At 30.7% G+C, this 27,727-nt stretch overlaps 1 protein-coding gene across 4 annotated transcripts in view; it reads right to left on the bottom strand.

Annotated features, from left to right (window-relative positions):
- Positions 1–1,591: 1,591 nt before the first annotated feature.
- The window catches only part of LOC139514130 (serine/threonine-protein kinase MRCK alpha-like), a 54,938-nt gene continuing 28,802 nt past the window's right edge, over positions 1,592–27,727 (bottom strand). For 2 of the 4 annotated variants that reach the window (XM_071302886.1, XM_071302885.1), the window contains exons 23-43: positions 25,692–25,756; positions 25,025–25,337; positions 24,523–24,594; positions 22,070–22,134; positions 21,577–21,713; positions 21,306–21,387; positions 20,541–20,684; positions 19,842–19,914; positions 19,364–19,426; positions 18,925–19,014; positions 17,988–18,311; positions 17,041–17,148; positions 16,613–16,693; positions 15,922–16,019; positions 15,330–15,417; positions 14,444–14,546; positions 13,418–13,522; positions 12,040–12,142; positions 11,432–11,552; positions 10,461–10,552; positions 1,592–4,721 (exon numbers count right to left, since the gene is read on the bottom strand). In XM_071302886.1, the coding sequence (XP_071158987.1) occupies positions 4,584–4,721; positions 10,461–10,552; positions 11,432–11,552; positions 12,040–12,142; positions 13,418–13,522; positions 14,444–14,546; positions 15,330–15,417; positions 15,922–16,019; positions 16,613–16,693; positions 17,041–17,148; positions 17,988–18,311; positions 18,925–19,014; positions 19,364–19,426; positions 19,842–19,914; positions 20,541–20,684; positions 21,306–21,387; positions 21,577–21,713; positions 22,070–22,134; positions 24,523–24,594; positions 25,025–25,337; positions 25,692–25,756 (2,465 nt within the window). In that variant the 3' untranslated portion in view covers positions 1,592–4,583. The remainder of the gene's footprint in view (positions 4,722–10,460; positions 10,553–11,431; positions 11,553–12,039; positions 12,143–13,417; positions 13,523–14,443; positions 14,547–15,329; positions 15,418–15,921; positions 16,020–16,612; positions 16,694–17,040; positions 17,149–17,987; positions 18,312–18,924; positions 19,015–19,363; positions 19,427–19,841; positions 19,915–20,540; positions 20,685–21,305; positions 21,388–21,576; positions 21,714–22,069; positions 22,135–24,522; positions 24,595–25,024; positions 25,338–25,691; positions 25,757–27,727) is intronic. The other 2 variants (XM_071302887.1, XM_071302888.1) reach the window with 2 other exon arrangements.

Raw genomic sequence — 27,727 nt, 5'->3', positions numbered from 1 at the left:
GTTTAACCCCACCAGATTCTCTATATACCGGTATGTGCCTGTCCCATGTCAGGAGCCTGTAATTCAGTGGTTGTCCTTTGCTTAAGTGTTACATATTTGTTTTTCGTTCATTTTTTGTACATAAATGAGGCTTTTAGTTTTCTCATTTGAATTGTTTTTCATTGTCATTTCAGGGCCTTTTTATAGCTGACTATGTGGTATTGGCTTTGTGCATTGTCGAATGCCGTACGGTGACCTAACAGTCGTAAATTTATGTGTCATTTTGGTCTCTTGTGGAGAGTTGTCTCATTGGCAATCATACCACATCTTCTTTTTTATATATAAGATTAAAAAGATAAACAAAAGAAAGTTATGCAATTTTATTTTTTTGAAGTTTCATTGTCCACTTGCACATACATGTACAACTTCTTTGTTATAAAAAGTAAACAACACAAGCTGTTAACACAGACCCAAAAGCTATCTAGCATTATAATTCATTCATGACAGAGATTCAATAAAGGGAGGTAATAACAGTACATGTTATATCACAGGTTTTAATGGTTCATTCACTGACAACATATACCCTTACAACTTCAAATAATAGATATGTGAACTTGGCACAATCATTTGAAATAAAAGGCTAAAAAAGCATAGGTGTATGTTTCCTGTCCCCCATTTGTCCCCAAAACATTTACCTGTAGTTGCATTTCAAAAAAAAAAAATTAATAAAAAAATCAAGAAATAATGTTTTGTGATAAATTAACAAAAATCTCAGAAAAAGTTGTGATAACATTAGAAATTGTAAAAAAGTGCTATTGAATAAATTCAAATTAACAGAAGTATAGGGGAAATTTGGATAGGACATGAAGTATTTTTTTTTTAATTAGTAAAAAAAAAGAAATAACTTTCCAAAACTAATTTTGTATGGTAGGAGACAGGGAATTCACAAGTCTCTTTGTGATCTAAGCCAGAAGCAAATAAGAAAATCTAACAAATGTAGAATCAATAACCAAAATACATCTTTAAATTATTGAGCTATTGACAATTTAAAAGTTGGGACGGCACGAATAGCCATTTAAATTCTAATTATTCAACCAGTTATTTTGATATTAATGACAATGTTAAAATTTGAGCAAACTACAGGGGGTCTCATTGGGGGGTTCCAATCCCGGATCCCGCTTACTGTTTTGTCAGATTCCCGTATCCCGCTTACACTATGTAACTAAGCAATTCTCATTTTTTTGTCATTTCCCGGGTCCCGCAAGACCTCATTTCCCATTTTCACGACACAATAATTTGACTTTCACGTGTCACGCTTACAAAAAATCGGCAATCCCGCGTCACGCTTAGACCCCAATGAGACCCACACTACAGTCAACCCTGTATACAAGGATATTGCTGCAAGAATTTTTACAATGATCTACATGTATTAGATTAACACTCTTGTGGAGCTTCATGATCTGCTTTTTTCATAGAAAAGAGAAAACCATACAGGTGTATTATGAGCCAACATTTAATATCCATAGGGTCATAGTTCATAAAAAAATCTTAAACCTATTGAAGTCTTCTCAAATCATTTTATGTGGCTTGCAATACCAAAAAGAAAACAGTATCTCTTGATTATTTCTTTATATTGTAATTGTGATATAACATTATTGTAGGATATTTGAGGTTTTATATCGTTTAAATACTAAATAATTTGAAATATTCTTTCAGGAAATGAATGATTCCAATAGCTGCGACAACACTGATGATAATTTGTAGGTCTCATTTGTTGACAATAATTGTTTTTATTATTGGTAAAAAATTAAGGTTATCTCAGATCTGTATTTGAGAAATTGGAGCCTGAAATGCTAGACAAAAAATTTGACACAAATTAAAAGTTATGTTGAACAATGAAAGTATCGTGGAAATGATTCTTAAAATTCTTTAATACAAATTACTTCATAAAATTATAATATCAGTAAAAATTTATAAATACTAAATAAAATGTACAATAAAAACATTGGCTGTAAGGGTACATGTGTCAACTGTATTGTTGAGAATAGTGATGAAACTCTTGCCATACTTTCACACACAAATATACACTAATTACATGATCATTGCACTAGTTCTGGGACAAACTGTATGTATAAATGCAGTCGTACATGTGTGTAACTGGCCTCCTATATCAAAGATGAAGTTATAAATGCAGAGAATGATTATATCTGGTTTAAATTCAATTCTAATACTTTGTATGTTAGACTTATACTGGAGATAATATGCATGGACATATATATTCTGTGTACCAAATACATAGCATTTTATTTAAGGCCTAGGTTATATTTTCATTTATTTATTCCATATAATCATTTCTGCAAGATTTAAATTTTATGACCATTGTAAAGTGTGCTTCTGAAAGGGAGTACTCATATCACGTCAAAGGATAGTCCCAATGATACAATCGGGAATCATGATCATTCTTCTTTTCTTAAAGGCGAAATTATTACTATTTAAAAGTTAAACAAAATTATGTAAAGGGAGATAACTCTTTAAAATTACGAACTATTTCTAGAAATCCATCATTGTACTGTAGACTTCCAATATAAGCAATCAAATATTTTCCTAAATCTGACGTTGCACAAGGAAATCTTCTCTTCATGTGCTATTTCAGTCTTTTAATATGGGAAACAGCCGTTTGTTGATTCTGTGAAATTTAGGGGTGAAAAAAAACAAAGTAAATTTAGATGCAAAGCTCAGTAAATAAAGTTCTTTTGTGTTGTACTCCTTATGACAGAAACAAACTTCACCAATGTTTACGAACACCATGATGACAAGAGTAAAAATAAATTTCATGGCAACCGTATAAATAATTCCACACGTGTAATATGATCTATGATGGTGAAGCTGACAACAATAACATTAACAATAAGCCGTGATATAAACAACTACTGATTGTAGAGCTGAATGACAGCAATAAATACTTAACAAATAATTGGTTTTATAAAAAAAAACAAAGCTTTTTTGGCATTATAGCAAAACATTTGATAGCTTTGGCAAGATCAAAAGTCTATACACAGGAGACAAGCTATGTACAATAAATTATATATACACAAATTGTTATATACGTTTATATATACACTAATGCCAATATTTATGTCTACAATTAATAAAATTATATTATATTTTACAAAATAAAATATCACAAGTGAAGGCAGTTACTATAAGTAAATGGTTGTAGAATGCTTCCAACACAGACACAAACACACAGAATATAGTGTATCAAGGGCTACACATCAGACTAATCCACCATTACAGAAACTAAAGGATTATGGGTAATTTCATTGTTTGTGTTCACTAAAATGAAAATAAGGTCCCATCATTGGTTGACTTCACATTGTTTAGGATGTTGTAAGCCAATTGGTTGACTTTACATTGTTTAGGATGTTTTTAGCCAATCATATGACTTTTTATATTATTACCCAGAATGCATTAGATTTTGAAAAGGCAAATTGTATCACAAGGAAGCCAAATTTGTATTTCTTGTCCAAAGGAATTCTTCAATACTGAATTATCAAATCACAGTATTTCAAAACATGATTTTATATAAATAAAGGAGATGAACTTTTACAAACAGGAAAGCATTAAATCAAATTCACATTTCAATTTGAAACTAGTTTTCAAATAACCTCTAACCTAATTATCATTCTATACCATTTCCTCAGAAATACAGTAGAAAATATTAACAATGTTGACTAGAGAATGAAAAAAAAAAATAAACTCACACAGAGGTTAAGTTTTGTTAAAAAGTAAAACAGGATCCATACGCAGTCCTGAAAAAAGCTTTCCTAGATTATTTCAAAAGTGCCAGCAATATGGTGGTTTTTTTTTAAATATTTTAATTTTTTTTTAGTTATATTTGCATATCTTTGAACTTTGATTACCAATTACCACCATTTATAATGGGGTAAGGAAGACTTTTTATCAGCTTTACTGTTACCAATATCCAATTCACCTTTCTTTAGTAAAAAGACAAAAATAATAAAAACACAACTATGTGTAATCTTGAAGATATTAAAAAAAAAATCCAATTTGAGCAATCGAAATATCACTAACCTGGCACTGGCAAAATTTTATAATAAGATATAAAGAAATAAATGCCGGAGTGAGTTGGGATGAGAATTTAAGAATTTATCTAATCATTTAATGATGAAAGTTACAACAGTAACACAAAGTGTACGATTTTTGATTTTTTTAAAACAATTAGTACATATACTGATTTTAAAATAATCTGACATGCCATTTAACACCTGATTTTATATATTTATTTAATACATTAACACGAATCAGTCATCACTTCAAATAAACCAAACACAATTTTCACATCCAGATCTCTAAAGACAATTAATTATTTTTGTTCGGATTGCTAAGAAAACCCTCCTCAGTGACAGAAGGATCTCAATGTTGAGAACATAAATTCCTGAGAAAAAAATAAAGAAAAAAAAAACACACGACAAACTGATTTGATCAAACACACATTCAGTTATTGCATTGCTTCAGCAGATAACATCCACTTGAAAGAAGCAGCCATTTAAAGCAAATACCACAATATGGCAGTTTGGATTTCATAGTCGTGAACATTCAAATTCAGCATCGTTATCTGTCCTTGGATCATCTGATGTACTGCCTCCAGGTGGCGTACCAATACCACTGCTATTGGAGGAAGTAAATGAAAGACGTGTACCGGCAATTTCATAGCAATCCTACAAAAAAAATAAAAACATATTTTTGTTATTGAGTTGTTTGTTCTCTTTGGTTTCAAAAATATAAATGATTTGAGAAAAAAATATTAATATTTTCAATCATAGCTTCTTCTTTCTAAAATTAAACATTAAAACAAGCTACACTACTTTACATTTACCCATAATGTGGGCTTTGATTTCAATTTACAAATTCTGTAAACACTTTAGAGGCAGTCTTAATAAAGATGAATACCAACAAGACATTATTAGTTTATCCTGCAAGAAAAACTTTTATTATAAATAGGCTTTATCACAAAATTATCTTCAGTGAAATTGTGATCTTCATTTATAATGAGGTTGTAAGGAAAATTTCATGTCTTTTGCAAGCTTGACAATGATATATTCTGTTACATTTCGATATTAAGTAAAGATTAAAAAACAAAACAAGATAATCTGCATAGTATGTGTTAAATTAAATGTCCTTGACACTGTCAACATTTTCCCTCATGTTAATTCTCTTAATGATCACTGTCAATTTCTGCAGCTACAAAGATTATGGAAGATACCCATTCTAGTAAAAGTTTAAAAAACACCTATCGCTTTTTGGAAATCTGACCCCCTTGAACTTTTGACGACATACAACAATCACTTTTCTAATGTGGCGTCAGATATTTTCTAATTTGATGTCAGAATTATATGGGAACTTTTGTAATGTCCAGTATAAATGGCGGACAAATAGCAATGAGGTGTATAAGTTGGAATACATGCTCCACATGTATGGATATTTAAAGGTATGTAGTTATCTACTCAACTAGCAAGGTCAGAATATTATAAAAAAAAAATCAAAAGATTATTTATATAGAATTCATTTATAAAGTTTTCAGCAAAAGCAAGTAACAGCTTAATCAGTAAGAAGATAGTGATTTTATAAACAAGTTTACAAAAATAGATAATAATTTATTCCCTGTTTGAACCCTCAACATTACAAACCAAATAGGATCACATACAAATATACAAGCAATCATGAAAGTTATTTACATTTCTGAACGGTTTAATAAAAAAAATCTTAATTTCACTAGGCAGAAGAAGGAAGTTATGGTTGAGGTAGAAAAGCCATGCTTAGGGGATGAGCTTTTTTTGTTTGTATCTGACATTAAAAAGCATTTAAAATAAAATGATAGAAAGTTTTTTGTTTAACAATTCAGAAGGCCACATTTTATACAAAATAATATCTATTGTTTTACGTTGGAAAAAGAAGATTTTGTATCTGTCCTATTCTTTCCACTATTTATGCTTCAAAACAGCCTGCTATATAGCTTATTTCATTGCCAGTATTAAACCAATCAAAACGTGTCATTTTTCTAAATATTCCCAAACTGAATATATCATGTGTATCAGATTGAAGTTTCACTGACACACATTACAACTGATCACTGTCAAGCTGGTTACTAAATATGAAGTCATTGTGTACAGTAGAACGAAAGTGTGATAGAAATATTTGTTTGACAATAATCTGATCATGAAGAAAAAAACGGACAGAGGGACAAGGTGAATGCAATGACGCCCCTGCTCACTGAGTGTGGGCTTCTTATCGGGGCCTTTTATAGCTGACTATGCGGTATGGGCTTTGCTCATTGTTGAAGGCCGTACGGTGACCTATAGTTGTTAATGTCTGTGTCATTTTGGTCTTTTGTGGATAGTTGTCTCATTGGCAATCATACCACATCTTCTTTTTTATATTCTTTAGTTTATTATGCCAAATATTATTCCTGAAGAGTCAAATGTATGAATTTATAGTAAAATACATTAAGGTTTACAATAGTTTTGGTTGAAACATACAAACATCAACAAAAATATTGCATTATCATAAATCTACTGAATCCTAAAACCAACATATACCCAGTACTACACCCTCATTTTGTGTCCCCATGAATAATAAAATCCCAAAAGATGTGCTATGCCAATGTAAAGAGAGAAATGGCAGAGAGTTGTAAGCTGCACAGAAGCATACGTACTCAGGATACTGTGTTTATATCTGTCATGCTTCAGATTCAGACTATCAAAAAGAAAAGTTATTGTTACCAAATTGATTCATGTTCAAACATCTCCTTATAGTATGTTGTGCAAAATTTACTTGTCCAAAGTTCAAAATAAATGCAATTCAGATGCAAATAGTATATGGATAATATGAGAGCTTCCATGGATTTGTTTTGGAATCAAACTTTCAATTCTTGAACCTTAGCCATGAATATTAAACTTAAAATATATATTATTGTTTATGTGCATCAATTATTGATAGTTATTCTTTTAAGTCTAGTTTTTTGTTTTGTTCTTGTTAAAAATCTTATAAGACAAATATAAATTTTGAATGAAGTTGGTTTGAAAGAAAGCTGCAAAAAGCATAAGTTTCTTTACTGAAGTTACTAAAGATTTTTTTCATTAGCCCTCATGTAAGCTTTGCAATTTTTCAATAAAACTTGGAGTTAGTTTAGAATGATAAAACTTTGAACTCTGTCTGCAAGTAATGAGTATGATTTTTATAAAATTTGGACGAGAAGAAATTAAATTTTCTCATTTGAATTGTTATACATTGTCATTTCATTGCTGACTATGCAGTATGGGCTATGCTAATTGCTGAAGGTTGTACGGTGACATATAAGTTGTTTATTTCTGTGCCATTTGGTCTCTTGTGGAGAGTTGTCTAATTGGCAATCATACCACATCTTCTTTTTTTATATTAAGTAGAGTTCAGGAACAAAAATTACAATTTCCTTAGTTATAAAGTGGCATATCTCTAGAACAGTAAGTGACTTAAGTTTGCCTTATGCAAATTTTGTGAAACTCAAACACAACGTTAAGAACCAAAACTTCCAGACAGAATGCAGAAATGAAAATAGGACAGATAAGGATGGACTGACGGACACACAGAAAGACAGACTGTCAAGTTACACTTAATGCTGTCCTTTACAGGGGCATTCAAATCCACCTCCAAGGTCTTCTTAATCAAACCAGCGGTTAACAGATAATTTTAAGTTTGTATCATGGTCATATGAGTTTTTTCACACTTTCCTTATATTTGATGAATTATTAATATAAGCTGACATATAGTATTAAGTCTACCACCAGTATCGCCAAACATAAAAACATATGTGTTTTAAGAAGGTAAGAGCTTTTAAAACAGAGTTAAATTGTTAATCTATTGCATAACTTTGCCTTTGATATTACGTAGCCGATCAGTTTTTGGTCTGGTATCATATATGGCTTGTGTGCATTAATATGCAAACAAAACAGATAATTTTCAAGAAAGATGGACTATTTTCATGTGAAAATATGTTAATTAATAGAAATATGGACTACTGGACTTATTAAGAAGGGACATATCCTTATGATACTGTTTTGTCAGGTCATTAAAGATTGCATATTCAGATCGGATATAAACACATTTATTCTATAACCAGTTGTTGGTATGATAAGGGTCATGTTCTTCTATATTTTATGATGTTTAAGTATGGGAAAAGCCCAAAACAGCAGGTGCATAACTTAATTCTTGAAGAAGAATTTTCAAGTGTGGATGAATTCTGTCAAGCTGTTGTCAAGGAGTTGTGGAATATCAATGTGTGATGCAAATTGGCAAGGACATTGGCACAAGACCTAAGTAATATCTATCCTGTCCCTGTACCTTCCAGTTAGACAACAATACTAAACCTTGTATTTTTCAGTTAGGCAACAAAAACAAACCATGTAACTTCCAGTTAGGTAAAAAACCAAACCTAGGTAATTCTAATTTAAATTTTATCTAGCACCATAATTTTAAAAACCCTGGTACTAACAAATTAAAATAAATTTAATAATAAAGTATAGAGTTAAATAAAATATATCATGTATATGAAAGAGGATAAACAGATATACTAGGTAAAATGAAATTTGTATATGACAACAACATGCTGTGTTCATGCTGAAATAGTGGGAGAAAAAAGGCATGCTAGGGTTGATATGCCTCTGTATATTGACGTTCAGGGAAAATAATATCGAGGAACTTGAGATTACTAAATCATCATTATATAACAGCACAAAAACCAGACATCTGCCTCCATTGTGGTCAAATCTTTTCCAATTATATACTTTATTTAAAAAATAGTTTATTTTTCGTGGATATTTGTTGGTATTTATTTATATGTTCAACAAACCCAATCTCTCTATAGACTTGAATACAGACTTTTGCTTAATAACAAATTAAAATTTTCACGATATTGCAAGTTTCATCAATCGACAAAAATTAGTATCCATGAAAATAAATGAATGCACAGTATAAATTTCTGTTCAATGATTTTTAAAACGTCTAATATCAAGGACCTTTTCATTTCTAGAACACCTGACATAATCTGGAAAGATTTGACCAATCACTAGAAAACATACACAATATCCTGATTTCCGTTAGAAAACATTTAACTAAATAAAAGGAATACCTTTATATGTACATATGAATTTTGGAATGGCCTATATAATGAATTTCTACTCTACAAAATAGGGTACACAATAATTTACGTTTACATGCAATTTTAAAACAATATATATTTTCTTCTTAAAAAAACAAAGGTTGACATATTAATGCACGATTTCCATTGAAATAATAGGACAACATAAAAAATCCAAAGTCAACTACAAAAGCACATTGAGGAGGCAAGCAATAGGATGATAAAATGATGACCTGTTGATTATACGGGCCACTTTGAACTTTGGTATGTGTAATTGCTTACACCTCTACCTATTGAGTCTGGTGACATAGCATGAACCTGGAAATCAAAGTCATATAAACGTTTTATTCTTTAACAAAATAGTCAAGATATTTTGGTTATGCAACATGATCATTTTAATGCTTTGCTTTTTAACAAACAAGTTTTACTATTTTTGATGTAATAAGTAATTGAAATGTTTTTTTTTCTTCAAAAAATCAAATAGTTCTGGTAATGTTCGGAAACAAGTGTAGCCAAGTTTTAAAGGAGGTCAAATATGAAAAAAGTGTAATTGTGAGGTTTACTGTAGACTTTCGTGTAAAATTTGTGATTTGCTGGATAAGTAGAAACTATTTTACCTTTCTGTGCAAGAACCGAGGTGAAAGTTTGTTTACATTTTGAATACATATATTTAAATGAAAAAGTATACATAACATGATATGATTGTGCAATACAAGAACTAGACATTTGAATAATGAGAATTTAACTGTGCATTTAGAAAGCTTTGAAACATATAGTTACAGACAAATTTCAAAGATATCATAATCTGATTGACACATAGACCTACAGCTGTTATCCTAATGCTAACAAGTTACAGGTTTGGTTGGGTTGCTTACTTTATTTGCATTAAAGTTTGCTCAAGCATTGTAATCAAGATTGACATCTACAAACAATACAAGTGGGCTTAGTTAAACCTGTATATAGGTAAATTTTATCATTTGATAATGTCCAATCAAATTTAAATATAAAGTATGCAAGTTTTACTGTGCCTTTTCATTGTTTGTAGATGTCAATTTTAATTACAATGCTTGAGCAAACATTAATACAAACAAATCAAACAAGCCAACCAAACCTATAACTTGCTAGCATTATGATAACAGCTGTAACTGGCATCAAACAAAGCTAAGAGTATCAGCACACAGGATGGGAACCCACATACTACATGCCTATCTCCAATTGTCCTATATGTACTAGCTATATTGTTATAAATAGATCTGACATTGTTATAGTGTATCTATTGTCTTACCTCAAACATTGAAGATGTACTCTCTCCTAAAGATGCTCGGTCATGGCCTAAATCTGGACTGTCAGATGCAGTTGAAATAGGACGAGCACTTCCTAAAATAAATATAGAATTTGTAAGCTTCATTCTGTACTTACAAACAAAGTATTTGATTCAATTGAAAAACTGTGATCAGACATGTAATACACTTGTGTTACAGTTGAAATAATAAGGTAGGTGGAGTATAACAGTCTGTTTACTATACACAAAGTTTTGATTGGTCAGTGAATGTCAAAACTGTTTCCAATATAATATTCATTGTCCAATCAACTCTTTATTAATATAGTAAACAAACTGTTACTCCACCTCTCCATTGAATTTAGGTATCAATCTTAATTACAATGCCTGAGCAAACAATCAAAAAAAGTTTGCAAGCAAGGCATTTTAACTCTTGGTTTGCATGCTTTATTATTTTAACTGTAAAGCATAAATCTAGTTCTAACTCTATGTATCTGAAAACTTGAAGTAGCTGCCTGATAGACCTTAAAAACTTACACATTTCAATTCATGACAAAATATGAAGTCATTCTATTGAGAAAAGGGAGATATAACATATTTGTTCATTCAACACACAGTTTATAAAGAAACTATTATTTATTAATGGAAAAAAATGTGACTAGGTGATTTTTGCAACAATAAATTGCATTCTGATATCTGATTCATATATCTTGATGCATATTTTTCTGAAATCACAATTATAACTCTCACATTTATGTTTAGTTTTTAAATTTGCAATAATAAATGTACCTAATAATTCCTGAATTTACAGTATTGAAAAACAGGAGGTGAATTTCTGACATATTCAAGGAACCAGTCCACCTTCCAAAAATTTAAATACCCTGACCAACATCAACTGATTTTCAAGAAAAGTTGTATATCCTTCCCAATAAATGGACCCCTTGCATTAAATACATGTTTCAATACATCCTACTTACCATTATGTTGTGCACCCCTTGTATGAGCTTCTTGAACAGTTTTCATGCTAGGATGCAGCATACTTCTAACTCTCTGTGGGATTGGATCATTCCCTCCTGAGGCCTCTGGTTGAGGTTGATTCTATAAAATAATAAATACATATTAGTATCCTTCTGATTCTTAAATAATACCATGTTGTTTGTCATAAAGAAAGTTAATTTATGTGATAGTGGAAGAAAGGTTTATGTATAAAAGGTTATTTCAAACCATTGAGGAACATATTCAACGCCATTTATTAAATTTCACAAATTGTAAAAAAAAAAGTTATTCTTCGTTTTTTTATGATTTATTTCCAATCCATAATGTCCTTAATATTTATAATTGTTGATTTGCTTTATAAGCATTACATATTCACATTTACACAAATTACTTCTGTTGATATTTCCTATGATCTACAAAATGTTAAATATTTGTACATGTGTAGTTGATACACACAAATTTTAAGTCTAATCTACCAATATACATCTGTTAAGCTATGTACCATCACTTTTGAAATTTGTGAAGTACATTGGTGTATTATCTAAATACAATGCTTGAGAGGTTTAAATCAAACTACATTTTTCGATACCTTTGGAAGTTCTATCAATGCCTGAAGTCCCAAATCAGGACCCATATGAGCCACATGACTGAAATTTGTTGGTCCAGAAATAATTCTTGATCGTCTGTCTGCCCTAAAAATAGAAAATAAATTTCATATCATGTTTTGTTAAATTATTTAGGACAACACTCCATTCTGCTCAACAACAACAAAATTAAAAAGCTTACTTAGCCGTTTTGAATTATTTCCTGAAAAGAAATATTGGATTTTTGTTTATAATATCTTAAAAATAATCTGGTATGTATGAAAAAAGAAAAACTAATGACTAACTGATTTTCTACACCCTGTTTTCACAAAATCTACAAAAGTTACATTCCAAACTTCGGTGTACCTAAATCTTAAAATTACAATTATTTCCTAACCTTAGAAATATAGCAAAAGTAGTTTAACGCCAGATATATATATATGTAGCATGCATAGAATATATTCATGCAGACTGAAAGCTGTGTTGTGACTTAGAATGGCAGTCTAACTGTTGTAATACTTGCTCCTTAGTGAAGACTGTGCTTTAACCTGCCTTTAATAAATTTGTGCAAGGGCCAGCTGCATTTAGTCCTTTATGTAATATTAGTCCCTTTTCAATAATGCACACACAAACATTTGTTTACATTAGTTTAATTTATGTATATATTATTATTCATAGGATAATCAATATTTGTGTATCGTCCTGAACATGCATGAAATATTTGACACTGAATTTTAAGCAACCAACAACCAACAATCATCATTAAGTTTTTTGGACTTTGTGGGTATAAGTTAACCATACATCTAAATGTGCAGCCAAGTACAAGTTTTCTATAGGCAGACATTGGCTAAACGATGAAATCACATGTCCACGTAACAGATATAAGGTATATATAAATGCAAATATATCTCCATCAATATATAGTATACTATGAAGTATTGCTGTTCAACGGTTATACAATTGCTATAAAATATACGATGAGTAGATAAATTTTTGTTGCTACAAATGAATCTTGCAAAAGTTTGTGGTCTAAAGAAAATTACCTTTTTTTAAATGGGGAAATATTAATTCCTTTTATTACAAAAAAAAATTTGGTATTCCCATAACCTATATATATCTTATGTATACAAATGCCCACATAAAAATCTGTTGATACTAAACTCTATATGTGATAAGCAAAAAATACAGAATTCACACAATATATACATAGAAAAAATATATCTATACTACTATATGCTCTAATTATATGATATACATGTACAAGAGGTGGTGGTTAGCAGGTTATAATGTAATGGGCACTACGGAATCGTTCATGCAGGACATGCAGAGTTCACTGAAGCATAGCAATGTGACTGGCCCACTATGATAAGAAAGAGAGCTTACTGCACTGGAAGTACTGGAGTACTGGTGTGAAAACTATCTGGTCCCATATGTGCTACATGACTGAACGACATTGGTCCAGAAATTTCACGAGAACGTCGTTCCTGCCTAGACAAAATATTACCAATTGTCAATTACTCCATTTTGCCAGTCAAACTGATCACACTGATTTAATAACTGGACAACGGAAGGATAGTCTCATATAACAGATTACATGTTTATACGATGCTAGCTTTGGCACACTAATTATTTATTTATCATGCAAGTATATCAAATTATCATGCTAAGATGTAAAGTAGATCTTGATATCACGGAATTCATTAAGTATGTTGGCTGCAGAAGAAGGAGATTAAAGTAAATAGTTTCTTTCCTATGCAAAGTTCAGTTAAGTTCATGGCTATTCCAGAAATAAGTGTGAAAAAGATAAGCTGAGTGGGGAAACATATAATTTTAATTCATATTGAAAACAATTATAAAATCTGGCCCAACCAATATTTTGATAAGAAAGCTTTTAGACAGTCCAAGCTTAGTTGCTGTGTGGGACACACACAACTTATAGACGTCAAAAAAGCCTTCAAAACAGATATTTCTGGAAAAGCCATAACATATTACCTAATTAATAGCTACATATATTAATTTCATTAGAATATATCTTTATCATTATCTGTTTTGTATTTTATAGATGCTGAATTCCTCATTTAAGTTATGACCTGCTATAAATAAAACAACATTGAGCTGTTGTTAAATAATGATTAACATTCAAAGCTAAACATAAACTGCTACATGCTTATAAAAATATAATCTAGAGTAGATTGTTCTGTAATTGCTACTGATTGGTCCAGTCTTGCTAAGTAGAATGTCATACATCAATTCTTTCTAGGTAAAAAAATCAAACATTTTAGAATTCCAACATAAAATTACCCAACCCATAAGTAAACACTTATCAAATGATGTTACCTTCCCATATGCTGCATCACCATCACAAACTGATCAAACAAACATTTTGTGTGAGCTAACGAGAATTCTTACCCTTTAACATTCTGATCATCTCTTGTTTTGAAAGAGAATCGTCTTTTACTTCTGTTTACACTCTTGCTCTTGAAAATTTCTGATAAGTTAAGTTTGTCTTCTTCTGCAAATTACCAAACATTCATAACTTACTAGTATTATGGTATTATATTTAAATTTATAAATGGTAAAGCATACAGATTTACATGTTTTATCACATGGAAAATGAGGCATTGACTAGACTCCATGTCATTGTATAATTGGTTTGAATCAAAGTGTGTTTTCGTACAGTTAACGATTGATCATGTCTAACTACACTTTCAGCATTACTGTGCTATTTTACTGCGATCAGTTTTTATTGGTGGAAGAAGCATGAGTGCCCAGAGGGAACCATGACCTTCGGTATGAAAACTAACAGTTCTATTTAATTAAAATTGGAGTGTGGTTTCAAACTCACAACCTCAGTGTTAAACTACTTAGACCACCTAGCCACCGAAGCTCCAACAGTAAACAATGTCAATGTAGATATAATGCAAAATCAATTATGTAGACACTGATTTGATCTTTTGCCACTAGTTGAGAAAATAAGACTTTTGAGTTGGTCTTGGATTTCTTTTTCCACGCTGTTTGTCACAAGTTCATGTAATAAAACTGCAGCAAGACTTTAATTATCAGTATCTTAACTTCTCTTTAAAGAAGATTATTAATGCCAATTTATGTGTGTGCATTTCTTAGTGTTGAGTGTCAATTTCAGCAAACTTGGCATTGATCTTGGTAGTCAGTTTTTATTGGTGGAGGGAACTGGATTGAATCACCAACCTAGTTGTGCAAATTGAACATAACTTATTCTAATATATAAAAGATTTGGATAAAGATGAATACCTTAACACATGCTGTATTATCTTACCTAAGTGAATATTTTTGAAGTAGACTATATGTTGTGAGTCAAGGTTTGTGAACAAATTCATAGAACCATCTTTACATAAAGGTTTTGTCTGAAAGTAAATAATTAAACAAAGACATAAAAATTATACTTAATAAAATATTTTTTTTAATATTTTGTTTCTTATGATTATTTCCAAAAATTAAATAATACAATAACAGGTGCGAAATCTCCTTCCGACAGATGATTTACTCACAATACAAATTGTGCCATCTAGTTATATATTTGCAACAATGACAAGCGAGCAATATTGAAATCTTGATGTTTTATACATTGATATAAGAAGACAACTCTCCATCCAAGTCACAATTTGTAAAAGTAAACCATTATAGGTCAAAGTATGTTTCACATGAGCCTTGGCTCACATATATTTGAATTTTAAGCTACAAGGTGTATTCCACTTGATGCTTTAGCAAACCTGATTTCTTTAATAATAAGTAAAGAACAGCCAATTACATTATACAAGAAAATCACCTTAAAAAAAGTTAAGAAAAAAAAATAAAACATTAACACTACCATTTCATATAATTATGCAGCAAATTTAATAAAATCATACTTTTTTTAGGTTGAGAGTCTGTATCCATTCAGTAGTTTGTATATTATATACAAAAACAGCATTTTCAGAATAGCACAGGAGATATGGTTCATAATAGGCTGAAATTAAAAAAAAAGGAATTCTCAATTATTAAATATTATCAAATACTTAGCAATGATATGATAGCTTTTGCATATATGTAATGAGCGGAAGTACACACACCATAATTTCCCACCCGGGTTGATAACTCATATCAGGGGCATCTGGTGCACAAAACCCATAATAGTGCCTCTCGTGCAAGTTACTTTCGGTGTTTCCGGTATCGGTTGTTTACTTTTCCATTGTGACGTCAGATATTTCTTATGACGATGTCAAAATTTACGGGAACTTTTGTGGGGATTATTTAGTACTTGATTTATTCTTTATAAAGTTTTTGATTGTTTTAGTTATTGCATTTGTTTATTTGCCTTACATAAAACTAGTGTCGGAAGTATATGATAAAGTGATTAATACATGGCCTTTTCCATATCAGCCTGGGTCCTCCACTCCGTCTCGGGCTGATATGGAAAAGGCCATGTATAAATCTCTATTTAATTGTTTTCATTTTTCATTTAACATTAAAGAGATAGAATATGTCATTTTTTTATTTGCACTTAATCTATTTCCATTAACATTATATTGTTGTATTTTGAAATATGAAATGTTAACTTACCAAATGCCAAAGGTGGAGCTGGCCACATCATTTCTTGAGTCCTACTTCTCTTACCACTATTATCTACATATACACCTAATACTGAAATACACAACACACACTGTGTTAACATCAACATATCATAGAAACTTTCTTTTGTAAAAGAAAATCATTAAAACACTGTTTTACGTGAAATTTTTAAAAATTATATAAAATAAAATGTGTTTTTTTTTATATCTTTTTCATCTAGACATTTTGATAATGGAGTAACACCATTTTGTTAACAACTGGGATTTTTTTTATGCCTAGAATTATATCTTTTGTTCATTGTTCCGGGTCAGCAATGAAAAAATAAGAGTCGGTTAGGTAACCTCAACCAAATATATATATATATTTGTTGCCTATTTTACATTCAATTTAGATTTAGACATTTCACTATACATAATTACCATTAAACACTAGAAAATATTCTGATTCAGACACCTGTACTGCCAGCAGTGCATCTAATTGTATCTGGACAAGAAATTGTAGACTAGGGTCCTCTGTGTTCAGTAAAGCTATAATAGAAATATGTAGCAATGTTATCATTAATTAAAATCATTGTGAAAATTTAACTTATATAAGAATCACATATCAATGAAATGATTTCAATTTATATTTAAAGAAAACAATTATGTTTAGTTTTTATCCACTTATACCGGTAATATATGTTCATTGGAATTATCATAATTTTCATATATGGATATAACAAGAATGTGTCCCCAGTACATGGATGCCCCATCCACACTATCATTTTCTATGTTCAGTGGACCGTGAAAATGCGTGAAAATCTCTAATTTGGCATTAAAATTAGAAAGATACTATCACAAAGAATATGTGTACTTAGTTTCAAGTTGATTGGACTTCAACTTCATTAAAAACTAACTTGACCAAAAGCTTTAACATGGAGCAGGACAGACAGATGAACAGAAGAACGAACGAACGGACAAACAAACAAAAAGATGGACACACGCACAGACCAGAAAACAAAATGCCCATAAATGGGGCATTATAAATGGGGCATAAAAATTATTGTCTGTCCCTAATCCCAACATGTAGTTCGGTGATTGTCATTGGTTCCTGTCTGTCATATTTGTTTTTTCACCAGTTTTAAATTAGGCTGTTAGTTTCTCAATTGAATTGGTTCATATTTTTCATGTTGGGGACTTTCATAGCTAACTATAGAGTATGGATTTTTCTTAGTGTTAAAGGCTGTACGCTTGGCTATAATTGCTAAAATCGACTTAATTTAAATTTTGGTGGATAGTTGACTCATTGGCAATTATACCTAAAGTCTTATTTTTATGTTAACAGAAAAGATTTAATCCTAAACAAATTAATAAAAGAGTAAACCTACCCATTGGTGCAGCATCCCCTTGTACACTATAAATAGCAAAACAAGATGGATATCCTACACAAAGTCTATCATTGATTATTTCTAGAAACTGCACATGTCCCGGAACTTGAATGTCTTTGACCTTTCGATAGCGTTGTCTGGTTAATATAAGGTCGTACACTTGTATAGTTCTTTTAATAGCAACACAGAGACAAGAGTTTTGAGTCTGACGTATAAATCCTACACAGAACACACTACAGCCTTTTGTGTCTGGAATTTTAACTGGATCACCTTCGTGTCCGTCTAATACGGACTGATGTATTATCTTTACATGGTGTTGTCTACCTGTAAAGATCATTTTAAAAATTTAAATCAATAATTTCAACAACACAAAGCAAAATCCGATTATAAATATAACATACTATTCTAATAGCTAGCTGTGACTTGAGTTAGTTAATAAATAACATATTCAATCACATGAAGATCCATTTATGTTTTAATGGTCTGCACTATTGTCTCAACTTATCTTCAATGTTTTGTAGTCCTTTTTGCATCCTCATTAATTATGCATTTAACATTTTTCCCATTTTTTTTGGTTATTTTTTGTTGTTTTTAAATTTGCATTTCAAAAACACATCTGGTAAAATGAAATATGAATTTCAGCAACCAACATCCTTTATGTCCTTTTTATTCTTTCACCCTGACAGATAACAATAACAAGGAGACTGTCTATAGAGTATTGATAGTTACACGATATGAGTCTGTCCCTAGTTGAGTAACCTGTTCATTGTTTTTTCTATATGTCTCAGTTTTTTATCCCTGAAATGTGGTGATTGTGGTTTCAGATCTTGCATTAAAATCCAAGTCTCTTAGGACTTGCATTTGAGCAAATGTGTTTGTCCATTGAAAGTATAGTAACCACTAGACAAATAACAATATAAAAGTCTGTCAAACTTACCACTAGTATATACTACTAACTGTTCATCATGGACTAATTCTACTTGATATACTGGTTTCTTCTCATTCTTATCCCCGATCCTGATCAACACTACAAAAACATTAACTCATGTTTTATGATAGTGATAATTTACAATACTGCAATGAACACTCTTGTAGAGTAAAAGATAAATGAGTTTATCGATATCAGTCACCATTACTAAAGCTTTATCAAACCACCAATTGGTATTAAGTCAAGGAAAAATACTTTATAGAAATTATTTGTACTTGAGATACATGTAATTTGGATTGACAATTCTTGTGCATAGTTGTTTCATAGGCAATCACACCACATCTCCTTATTTTTTTTAACATCTTATGTCAGACTGCTATTTTTTTAAATTTTTTTTTCAAGAAATAAAACACACATCACAGTGGACTATATCAACATATATATTTACCATCTTTGTTTAACTGTGCCACAAACAAACCTTCGTCTGTTCCCATCAACAATTTGTTTTGTTCTGAAACAAAAAACTATGCCATTACATTTCATCTAATATAATTGCCTCTTTTTGAGACCAAACTGTAACATCATATTTATATTTGTAAAATAATTATGATTTTGAAAATTCTAATTCTTGCCATTGAGCAAACATGAGCAAACGTATTCAAGAAATGTTGATAATGTTTACTTCAGGTTAAGTGCATTAGCTATTTTCTTACTACATATTAACATTATCACCAAAGATAGTGGTTTCTTTATTTCATTATTGATATGCTAACCAATAGCCACTGGTTTCTTCACATTTTTGCATAAAGAACTAATAAATGCAATTGAATGAACTCCTTTCATTATATCTCATGGTGGTGCTCCTATGAAAGGAAGTTTATACAGAGCATACATACACACATATACATTTCCATGGTACAACTTACCTAAAATTGTACAAGAATTTGTACTTTTGACTAACGACAGTGAGTTGTCATATACCTCCTGAGCCTGAAATGCCTGCAATAAAAAAGAGAATAATTAGCAATCAATAAAATGCTTCTATTTTATTCTTGAAACATCTTTGCCTTCAGTACAAATTTGTAATTTTGAGATTGTAATTTAATATCTCTGCCTATATAAATGGAAGACCAGTACTTTTAACTAATGCCAAATTAAATGTGTAAATAACATTGACCACATCTAAATTCAGTAAGAAAATCATGTATATTGATAATTTATATGAGCCTAACATCTTATGGCTGCTTTAATTGGATGTGAGAGTAGGAAGGGAATTCCAAAATCTACAACCAACATCTTTTTGCAATTTTACATACATAAAATAAACATGCAACCATAAATGTACCACAACCCAGGTCAATACCTTCCTGTCAAACACTTTTAATTGTAATAGCCCGTACTATGCTCAACGACATTCAAACTTGGATATTTTTAGGATCTTATTCCCCAACGAATGTTTGTGCTAGTCATGCAGATCACATAAAAAATCAAAGTTATTTAGATGGTCTGCAAAACTCTTTTACAGCTAAAATAATCAATCTCACTTAAAAATTTATAAATTGTTTGAAAGTTTATTTTAAAATTTATTCATAGCTCCAACTGATCAAAATGACAATAACACTTACAGATTTGTATGGGAGCTTATTCTTGCGTAGAAGCTTGTGTAACTCATTCAGAGCTCCGACCCATCGGTGTCTCTCCTGCTCACTTTCAGCTAACATTAATACTTGGTATTTACTTCCTGGAGGATTCATTTCTGATGTTGTAACCTACAAATAGTCATTTATAATGAACTGAAACTAAATCTACACTCAAGAGACATATGGACATGATATTATCCATGTTTACATGCTATGGTCCTTTAAGGACAGAAGTTACATGGCAAAGACAAAAACAAAATATTTTCTTCACTTTACATTAAAATTCACAATAACATGTTAAAACAAAGCAATGGAGCTATCGATCACTACTTGTACCCTCTTCAATTATGTTAACTCTATTCAACAGAAAAATTAATAAATTCATTTTAAGAGTATGTATCTTAGCTTACCCTAAGGATACAAGGAATATCCTTTTTATTGGCATGTATCTTGCTTACCCTAAGAATGCAAGGAATATCCTTTTTATTGGCTGTCTTTTAGCTTACCTTAAGAATACAAGGAATATCCGTTTTATTGGCATATATCTTGCTTAACCTAAGAATGCAAGAGATATCCTTTCTATTGGCATGTATCTAAGCTTACCCTAAGAATGCAAGGGATATCCTTTTTATTAGCATGTATCTAAGCTTACCCTAAGAATGCAAGGGATATCCTTTTTATTAGCATGTATCTAAGCTTACCCTAAGAATGCAAGAGATATCCTTTTCATTCGCATGTATCTAAGCTTACCCTAAGAATGCAAGGGATATCCTTTTTATTGGCATGTATCACATCTGAGGGTAAAACAGCACTAACAGAAAATTCTTCATCTCTGAAAGAAACAATAAATATTTCTGAATTTGGATGTTATATCTTACGTTTATTCAAATTATTCTAATCTACAATTCTACTAGCAGATATTCAAATTAAATTTAAACAAAAATTAAATTTACATGAAAAGCTTTGAAAATTTCAATTTCACCTTTTGTGAACTTGTATCAATTGATGCTTTAAACATTACCTCATATCTAAAACTTGTTGAACAACATTTGTAGGCTGGTTCTTATCTGGCAGAGTATCATATAAAAATAATTTAAAATCACAGACGACTACAAACTGCCGGATCCATCCTTTTTTAATTCCTCCTAATCTTGGCACCTACAAAGCAGAAAACTAAGATTTTATTTACCTGTAAATTCAGAATTATTTTATAGGTATTCATCATTGAAAGATGGACAAAGATGCAGGATAAATTAGTGTGATTTAAAGAGATGCAGTGTAAAATATTTTTTTCAAAATAGAAAATTCCTGTTTATATTTTTATATTTTTTTAAATCATATCTAAAATAATAAAAACATTGCAAAAATATTTATGCAAATATATCCCGTTTCAATTTTTGAATTCATAAAATGTCGCAATTTTTTCCGCAATTAGTTTTCTGAGATGTTACTTTAAGAAAAACATAATTGGAATAAAAGAATGATTACACTTCTAACCTACTTATAGAACTCACCCTAACATAACCTTCATATGCTGTACCTATACCCCGGTTAATATCTATACCAACTGGCCTTTTATCTACAATTATACAGTTAATCACCATTACCAAAAGTAGTTATAGGTCATGGAATACTACAACAATTACTGCTATTTTCCTAATGCATGTAGTTTAAGGTTTTAGTTGGCTTGCTTACTTTGTTTATATTACTCTTTGCTCAAGCATTTAATGTAAGTTTAACCATCACAATCAATTGATAGGTGGTGCTTCAGCTTTTATAAATCTATTGGATGCTTGAGCAAACATTTATACAAACAAAGCAAGCAAGCCAACCAAACCTTTAAACTACATGCATTAGGAAAATAGCTGTAAGGGGAACATATGTTATACACATGTATAACTCAATAATCTTACTTTAAAAGTTACCCTGAGTGAGACAAAAGTCTTCCATTATCCACAAAGACCATAAGGGAGAGAATTCTGTCTGAATTATATTAAAGCGTCTTAAATAACTGAAAACCTCTTTTTCACACACAGTGATTTTTTTCTTTGTCATATATATATTGACCAATTTATTATTTTGTATACTATATTATGTTGCTCTTGTTACACACAATGTGTGCCTGAGTGTTTTAGTAACAAACTTGTAAACTGGTAAAAATAAGAGAAGTTAGTAAGTTTTTCCATTATTCATTTTGCTACTATGAAACCTGACAATAACATGAATAAGATATATGATTTTGGTTCAAATGCTGTAAAATATGTATAAATCTTCAATGAATCAGTTGCAGCCAGAGATGAAATAAAATTGACTGATTTGGGTTTGCTTGACACCAGTTCAACATTAAAAGACTATATCATGGCATCAGATGAAATTACATCAAAGAGTTGTTATCAATTATTCTTTTTAACTATGCATGTAATTTCATAGTTCAATTTTAGGGGATCATAATTCATGCAACATATAACATAGCCTTTCTTAAATATATTAACATAACCCCTTAGGACTGTTCCATCAACTCATACATGGTACGCCCAAAAAAGGGTCCATATAATTTATTATAAAGAACTGCATACATGTTAAGCGTTACCAATATATACCCCCCTCCCCCCTTTACCAAGTAGTTACAAATTCAAGTTACCTTCTTTGGATTTTGTGTATGTTATAATGGAACATCCCATATGCATATAAATTCAGAACTAGTAGAACTAAGATTAAATGGATCAGTTTTTGTGATTTCATGAAAAATTAGGATGTCATTAATCAAAATATACATTTACAACATTTCAATCAAAGTACCCATATGTATCTAATATGTCTTTTCCATTTGATAATATTTTTTAACCACATAATCCACAAAAACTGAATCAAAAGATATTCACAGAATTATATTTGTTTATGACAGAATTTCACACAAATATATATACTTCAAACAAAGTTTAAAATCTAGGAAATTGACGAATAAAACAATGAATAATAATAATAAAAAAAACCAAGAAGGGCAGGGCATTGAAAACCATTTCTTAAAGACTAACCATGCATAATAATGTAATATTAATGAGAAATTGATTATATTTTTGTTTGTAAAGTTGCTCTGAACCTCAATACTCTACAGAGAATGCCTTCCACCATCCCTCACACATATATCATGTATATATTTTTTCCTTGAATAGCATGGACTTATAATACAACTTGCATTTTTTCCCAATTTTTTCATATATCGATTGACTTATATATTATATATCATCTAGCATTATGTTCTATGTAAATACCTATGAACTTGAATCCTGAAATAAGAGTTATCTTATCGTTGTGTATAAAATGATATCCCGAAAGGATTTTTCAATAAAATATATGTATATTGTTAGTAAATGTATAGTGCAATATTTGGTCTTTTTGTATAGTATTTGAAGGTATATGGTATCACATTAAGATGATAAAACATTGCATAGAAAAAACTGGACAAACTAAACAAAGATATAATTCAATAACATTTAAAAAGAACCTTGTTTTTAATTGTGCATTTTTTCAAAATTGAATGAATCATATATATGGAGTGCTTTATAAACCCAAGCAGACACAGCTCTTCTAGCTACTTCAGCAAACAAGCAAATTTTATAGGTTTTTGTTTGCAAATCACAGCCACACAGGAATTGGATATTATAATTTTTAAACCCAAAAATGTTTGAGGCCTTTCCCTTAACTTAATGAATTATGAAAATTTGAGCAAGGTCATGTAACAAATTTAAGACTGACACAGCTATCTTATGCTCTTGTACTAAATATAGGTGACTTATGATTTAAAGTTAATTATTAGGATACATGAACCTCTTCATTTGGCGTAAGTGTTACTGAAAACAAACATAAGTATAAAATTTCTGATCAATGATCCATGAATTTAGGTTAAATATCTAGCTACGTCAAACTTGTATTTTGGCGTAATAATAACGTGATATAATGTTCTTACTTTGCTCTGCAGGTACGGGACAAACTGACGGAGCTTTCTCCATACAATGTACATGACAGCAGTAAGCACACTCTGAAATAAAAATTGTTATTCTGTGACACAAACATCATCATGTGACATTAAAACAAACATCATGACTTCGTTAATCTTAAATTTATTAACAAGTGAAAGGTTGTTAAACAATCTGTCAGTTATCTACACACATTTGGTTTTCAAGGACCTTTCAATTTAAACATGCATGGTATCCAGGCTAATTTACTATTAAAACTGTGATAAATATTACAATTGCTTCTATGGACAAGTTCTTCATATTTTTCATTTGTTTTTTCAAGAACCTTTCAATTCAAACATGCAAGAAATCCTTTCAGTATTTCTTTTAAAACTGTATGATAAATATTACAATTATTTTTATGGATCTGTACTTCATTTTCAGAAGCCCATTTCTTGGTACCATGCATGTTTACAAGATACAGCCCTTGTTTATTAACCTGTTTGTACTGACCTGAACATGTGGTTCCTTGTCTCTGTATTCCCACCATTAATGAGGTACACAAGTTACATTTGGATGGTGTGTAGAAGTTTTTCATGACAAATTTATGAGTTTTAGGTTGTGGCATTGAGCCTGTTTTAGAAGCACCCCATGGTTGATCATACACATGTTCTGGTTGTATTATTGGACTAGATTGGTGTGTAACATCAGGAGTATCTGGTGGCGCCCCCATGTGAAGGTCTGACCGTGAGTTTGTACGGGAGTCTCCATGTGACAGGCCATCTTCACTCATACTATCATCCTCAACTGCACTTTCATTGTCTGACTGAAATAGCAATAAACATTTTGTTATGACTGAAAATAAACTTAAACAACAAAGTTGATAAAAAAATAATATAATTGTAAGCTCACACATTGTAATTAAGATTCACATCTGCAATCAATAGATAGGCGAGGCTTCAGTTTGTATACATTTTACCCTATTTATTGATGGCAGATGTCAATCTTAATTACAATGCTTGAGCACACATTTATACAAAGATAGCAAATCAACAAGCTTTAGAAAATTAACTCTAATCCCCATATAATTCTTGCAGCTCTTGCATAACAGTAATGCGTTATTTGGAAACTTCTCACACATTATGGTCAAACATAAAGGATATATTAGCAGTTTACTCACATCATTTAACAAAGAAAACTGTCCCTTGATGAAGCTCATCAATGTCTGCTCTCTTGATCTTTCCCCTAAATAGTGGAAAAAGAAATCATAATTCAATAATCTTACACCACTATCCATTCTAACGAATCAAACCGAATTTCCTACAGCAGAGACCAATGACTTGTTAAGCAATTTTCTTACAGGAAGTCAATTCTTTTTTCACTCATATAGAGGTGTCTACAGTCGTGTGAAACAGACCAATTCAGGTAACTTTGCTTCACACATTATATGTTACATTTGTTTTCTACAGTTTGGTCTTTTTAAAAAGCACATGTTCACAACTTCATGTGTAGGTCTGGTTGAATTCTGTAAATCTATTTTCAATGAGTTGTAGTTTCACAAAGTGAGTCATTGACAACAACACAAGATGGCAGAAGTAATCCCTATGTAGTGCTCTAGTTGTTAGCTGTCAAATTAATTATGCATACATTGACTTTTGGCCAAACTATGCTTATTTTATGCTTTCTCGAGATTTGGCCTAGACATCCAAATATCATCAAAGTAGTGTGATATATTAGTACTTCATTCTGGTCTTTTAGAAACCATGTAGATAGGTAGAGCATAGATTCTTTAAAAGTAAGGCATACAAATGACATTCAAGAACTTACAAGAGTTGACTGAACAATTCAATTCTGACATCTTTAAAAGATACAACTTGCAAACCAAGTATGTTACTATCGTTTATCCTGTACTAGCATCTTAAATAAACTATGTGAGACATTTTAACTTTATTATATCATCTTATCAAATTGAAAATGGTCTATCTATATATTGCTTCAACATGTCTTGCCAGTAGGAACCATCATTCACCAAAGAAACTATAAGCATTGATATGACAAAATCCAGTTTTAACATGTTTAAAGGCAACAATTAAACAATACCTGCTGATCAACATTATTACTTTTTAAGCAGAATTTATTTTGTACTTGGATGCATAACACATAGAAAATAAAGTAACATAGTTTCTTCATCAATAAAGTTGTAATATGTTGTCATTGCCATTCAAACCCATAACATAAGCATTATTGTATTATTGGCCCTACGACAGGCAGACAATTTTTAATGTGACTGACAGTGTTAATTGTGAAGAGGTATTGTATTATTGGCCCTACGACAGGCAGACAATTTTTAATGTGACTGACAGTGTTAATTGTGAAGAGGTACAGGTTTAAAAATAAACTGGGAATTCATATACACTTATGCAAGGCTGTTATATTAATATATACAAAGAAATATGCTGAGGAACAAAACAGTTGGGCATCCTTATTCCAACTCAAGGATTTTATTTAAAACAAGCACCTAGTGAATTGTAACAGTTTCATTGTGTGTTTTATTCTTCATTATAAGAATATTGGCAAAACCTTGTGTTTAGCCTGTTCAAATCCTGTCAACTATTGAAAGCCCTGCAAAGGTGTATCTTTGATGAGGCCTAATTAATATCGTAACTAATTTTCACAATGACCTTAAAGGGTTCGTTTTAGGACACCATTATTAACATGCATCACAACTTTCTACCAAATTCAATGAAAACATGCAAAATGTTTTTTGTGACCAGAAACATGTATATAGAGCTGATTTTTTCGTACACCATTTATATAATAGCAAATGTAATACCTGACTTTAATATTTAGTTTGTCAAAGCCTGTCTGCCCACTATTCCTAGGTCTTATTGTGATTGAAATCCAAACGAAAAATATCTTTTTATAATAGAATGCAATTGGGAATCTTTGTGGAAAAACTTGACAAAAATCATTTTGTTCTGACTTTCTCACTCATATATGCATCAACTTAAAATAATGAACTTATCTAGGACTGAAAATAGCAATTACTAAACCTACCCCTTTGCAAAGAAAATAAGCCAACATAATATATATAATATATAAATATATGCTAATATTATTCAAAATATATGACTCCTAGCAATAGGGATTCAAGGTTTTTCTAAAACGGTAGAGAAATATTTTGAATGTTCATGGCTGCAATGTATTTATAATTTC

Source organism: Mytilus edulis, chromosome 3, assembly GCF_963676685.1.
Source record: "Mytilus edulis chromosome 3, xbMytEdul2.2, whole genome shotgun sequence".
In the NCBI taxonomy this organism is placed as follows: Eukaryota; Metazoa; Mollusca; class Bivalvia; order Mytilida; family Mytilidae; genus Mytilus; species Mytilus edulis.
This window is presented reverse-complemented; position numbering and strand designations above follow the sequence as displayed.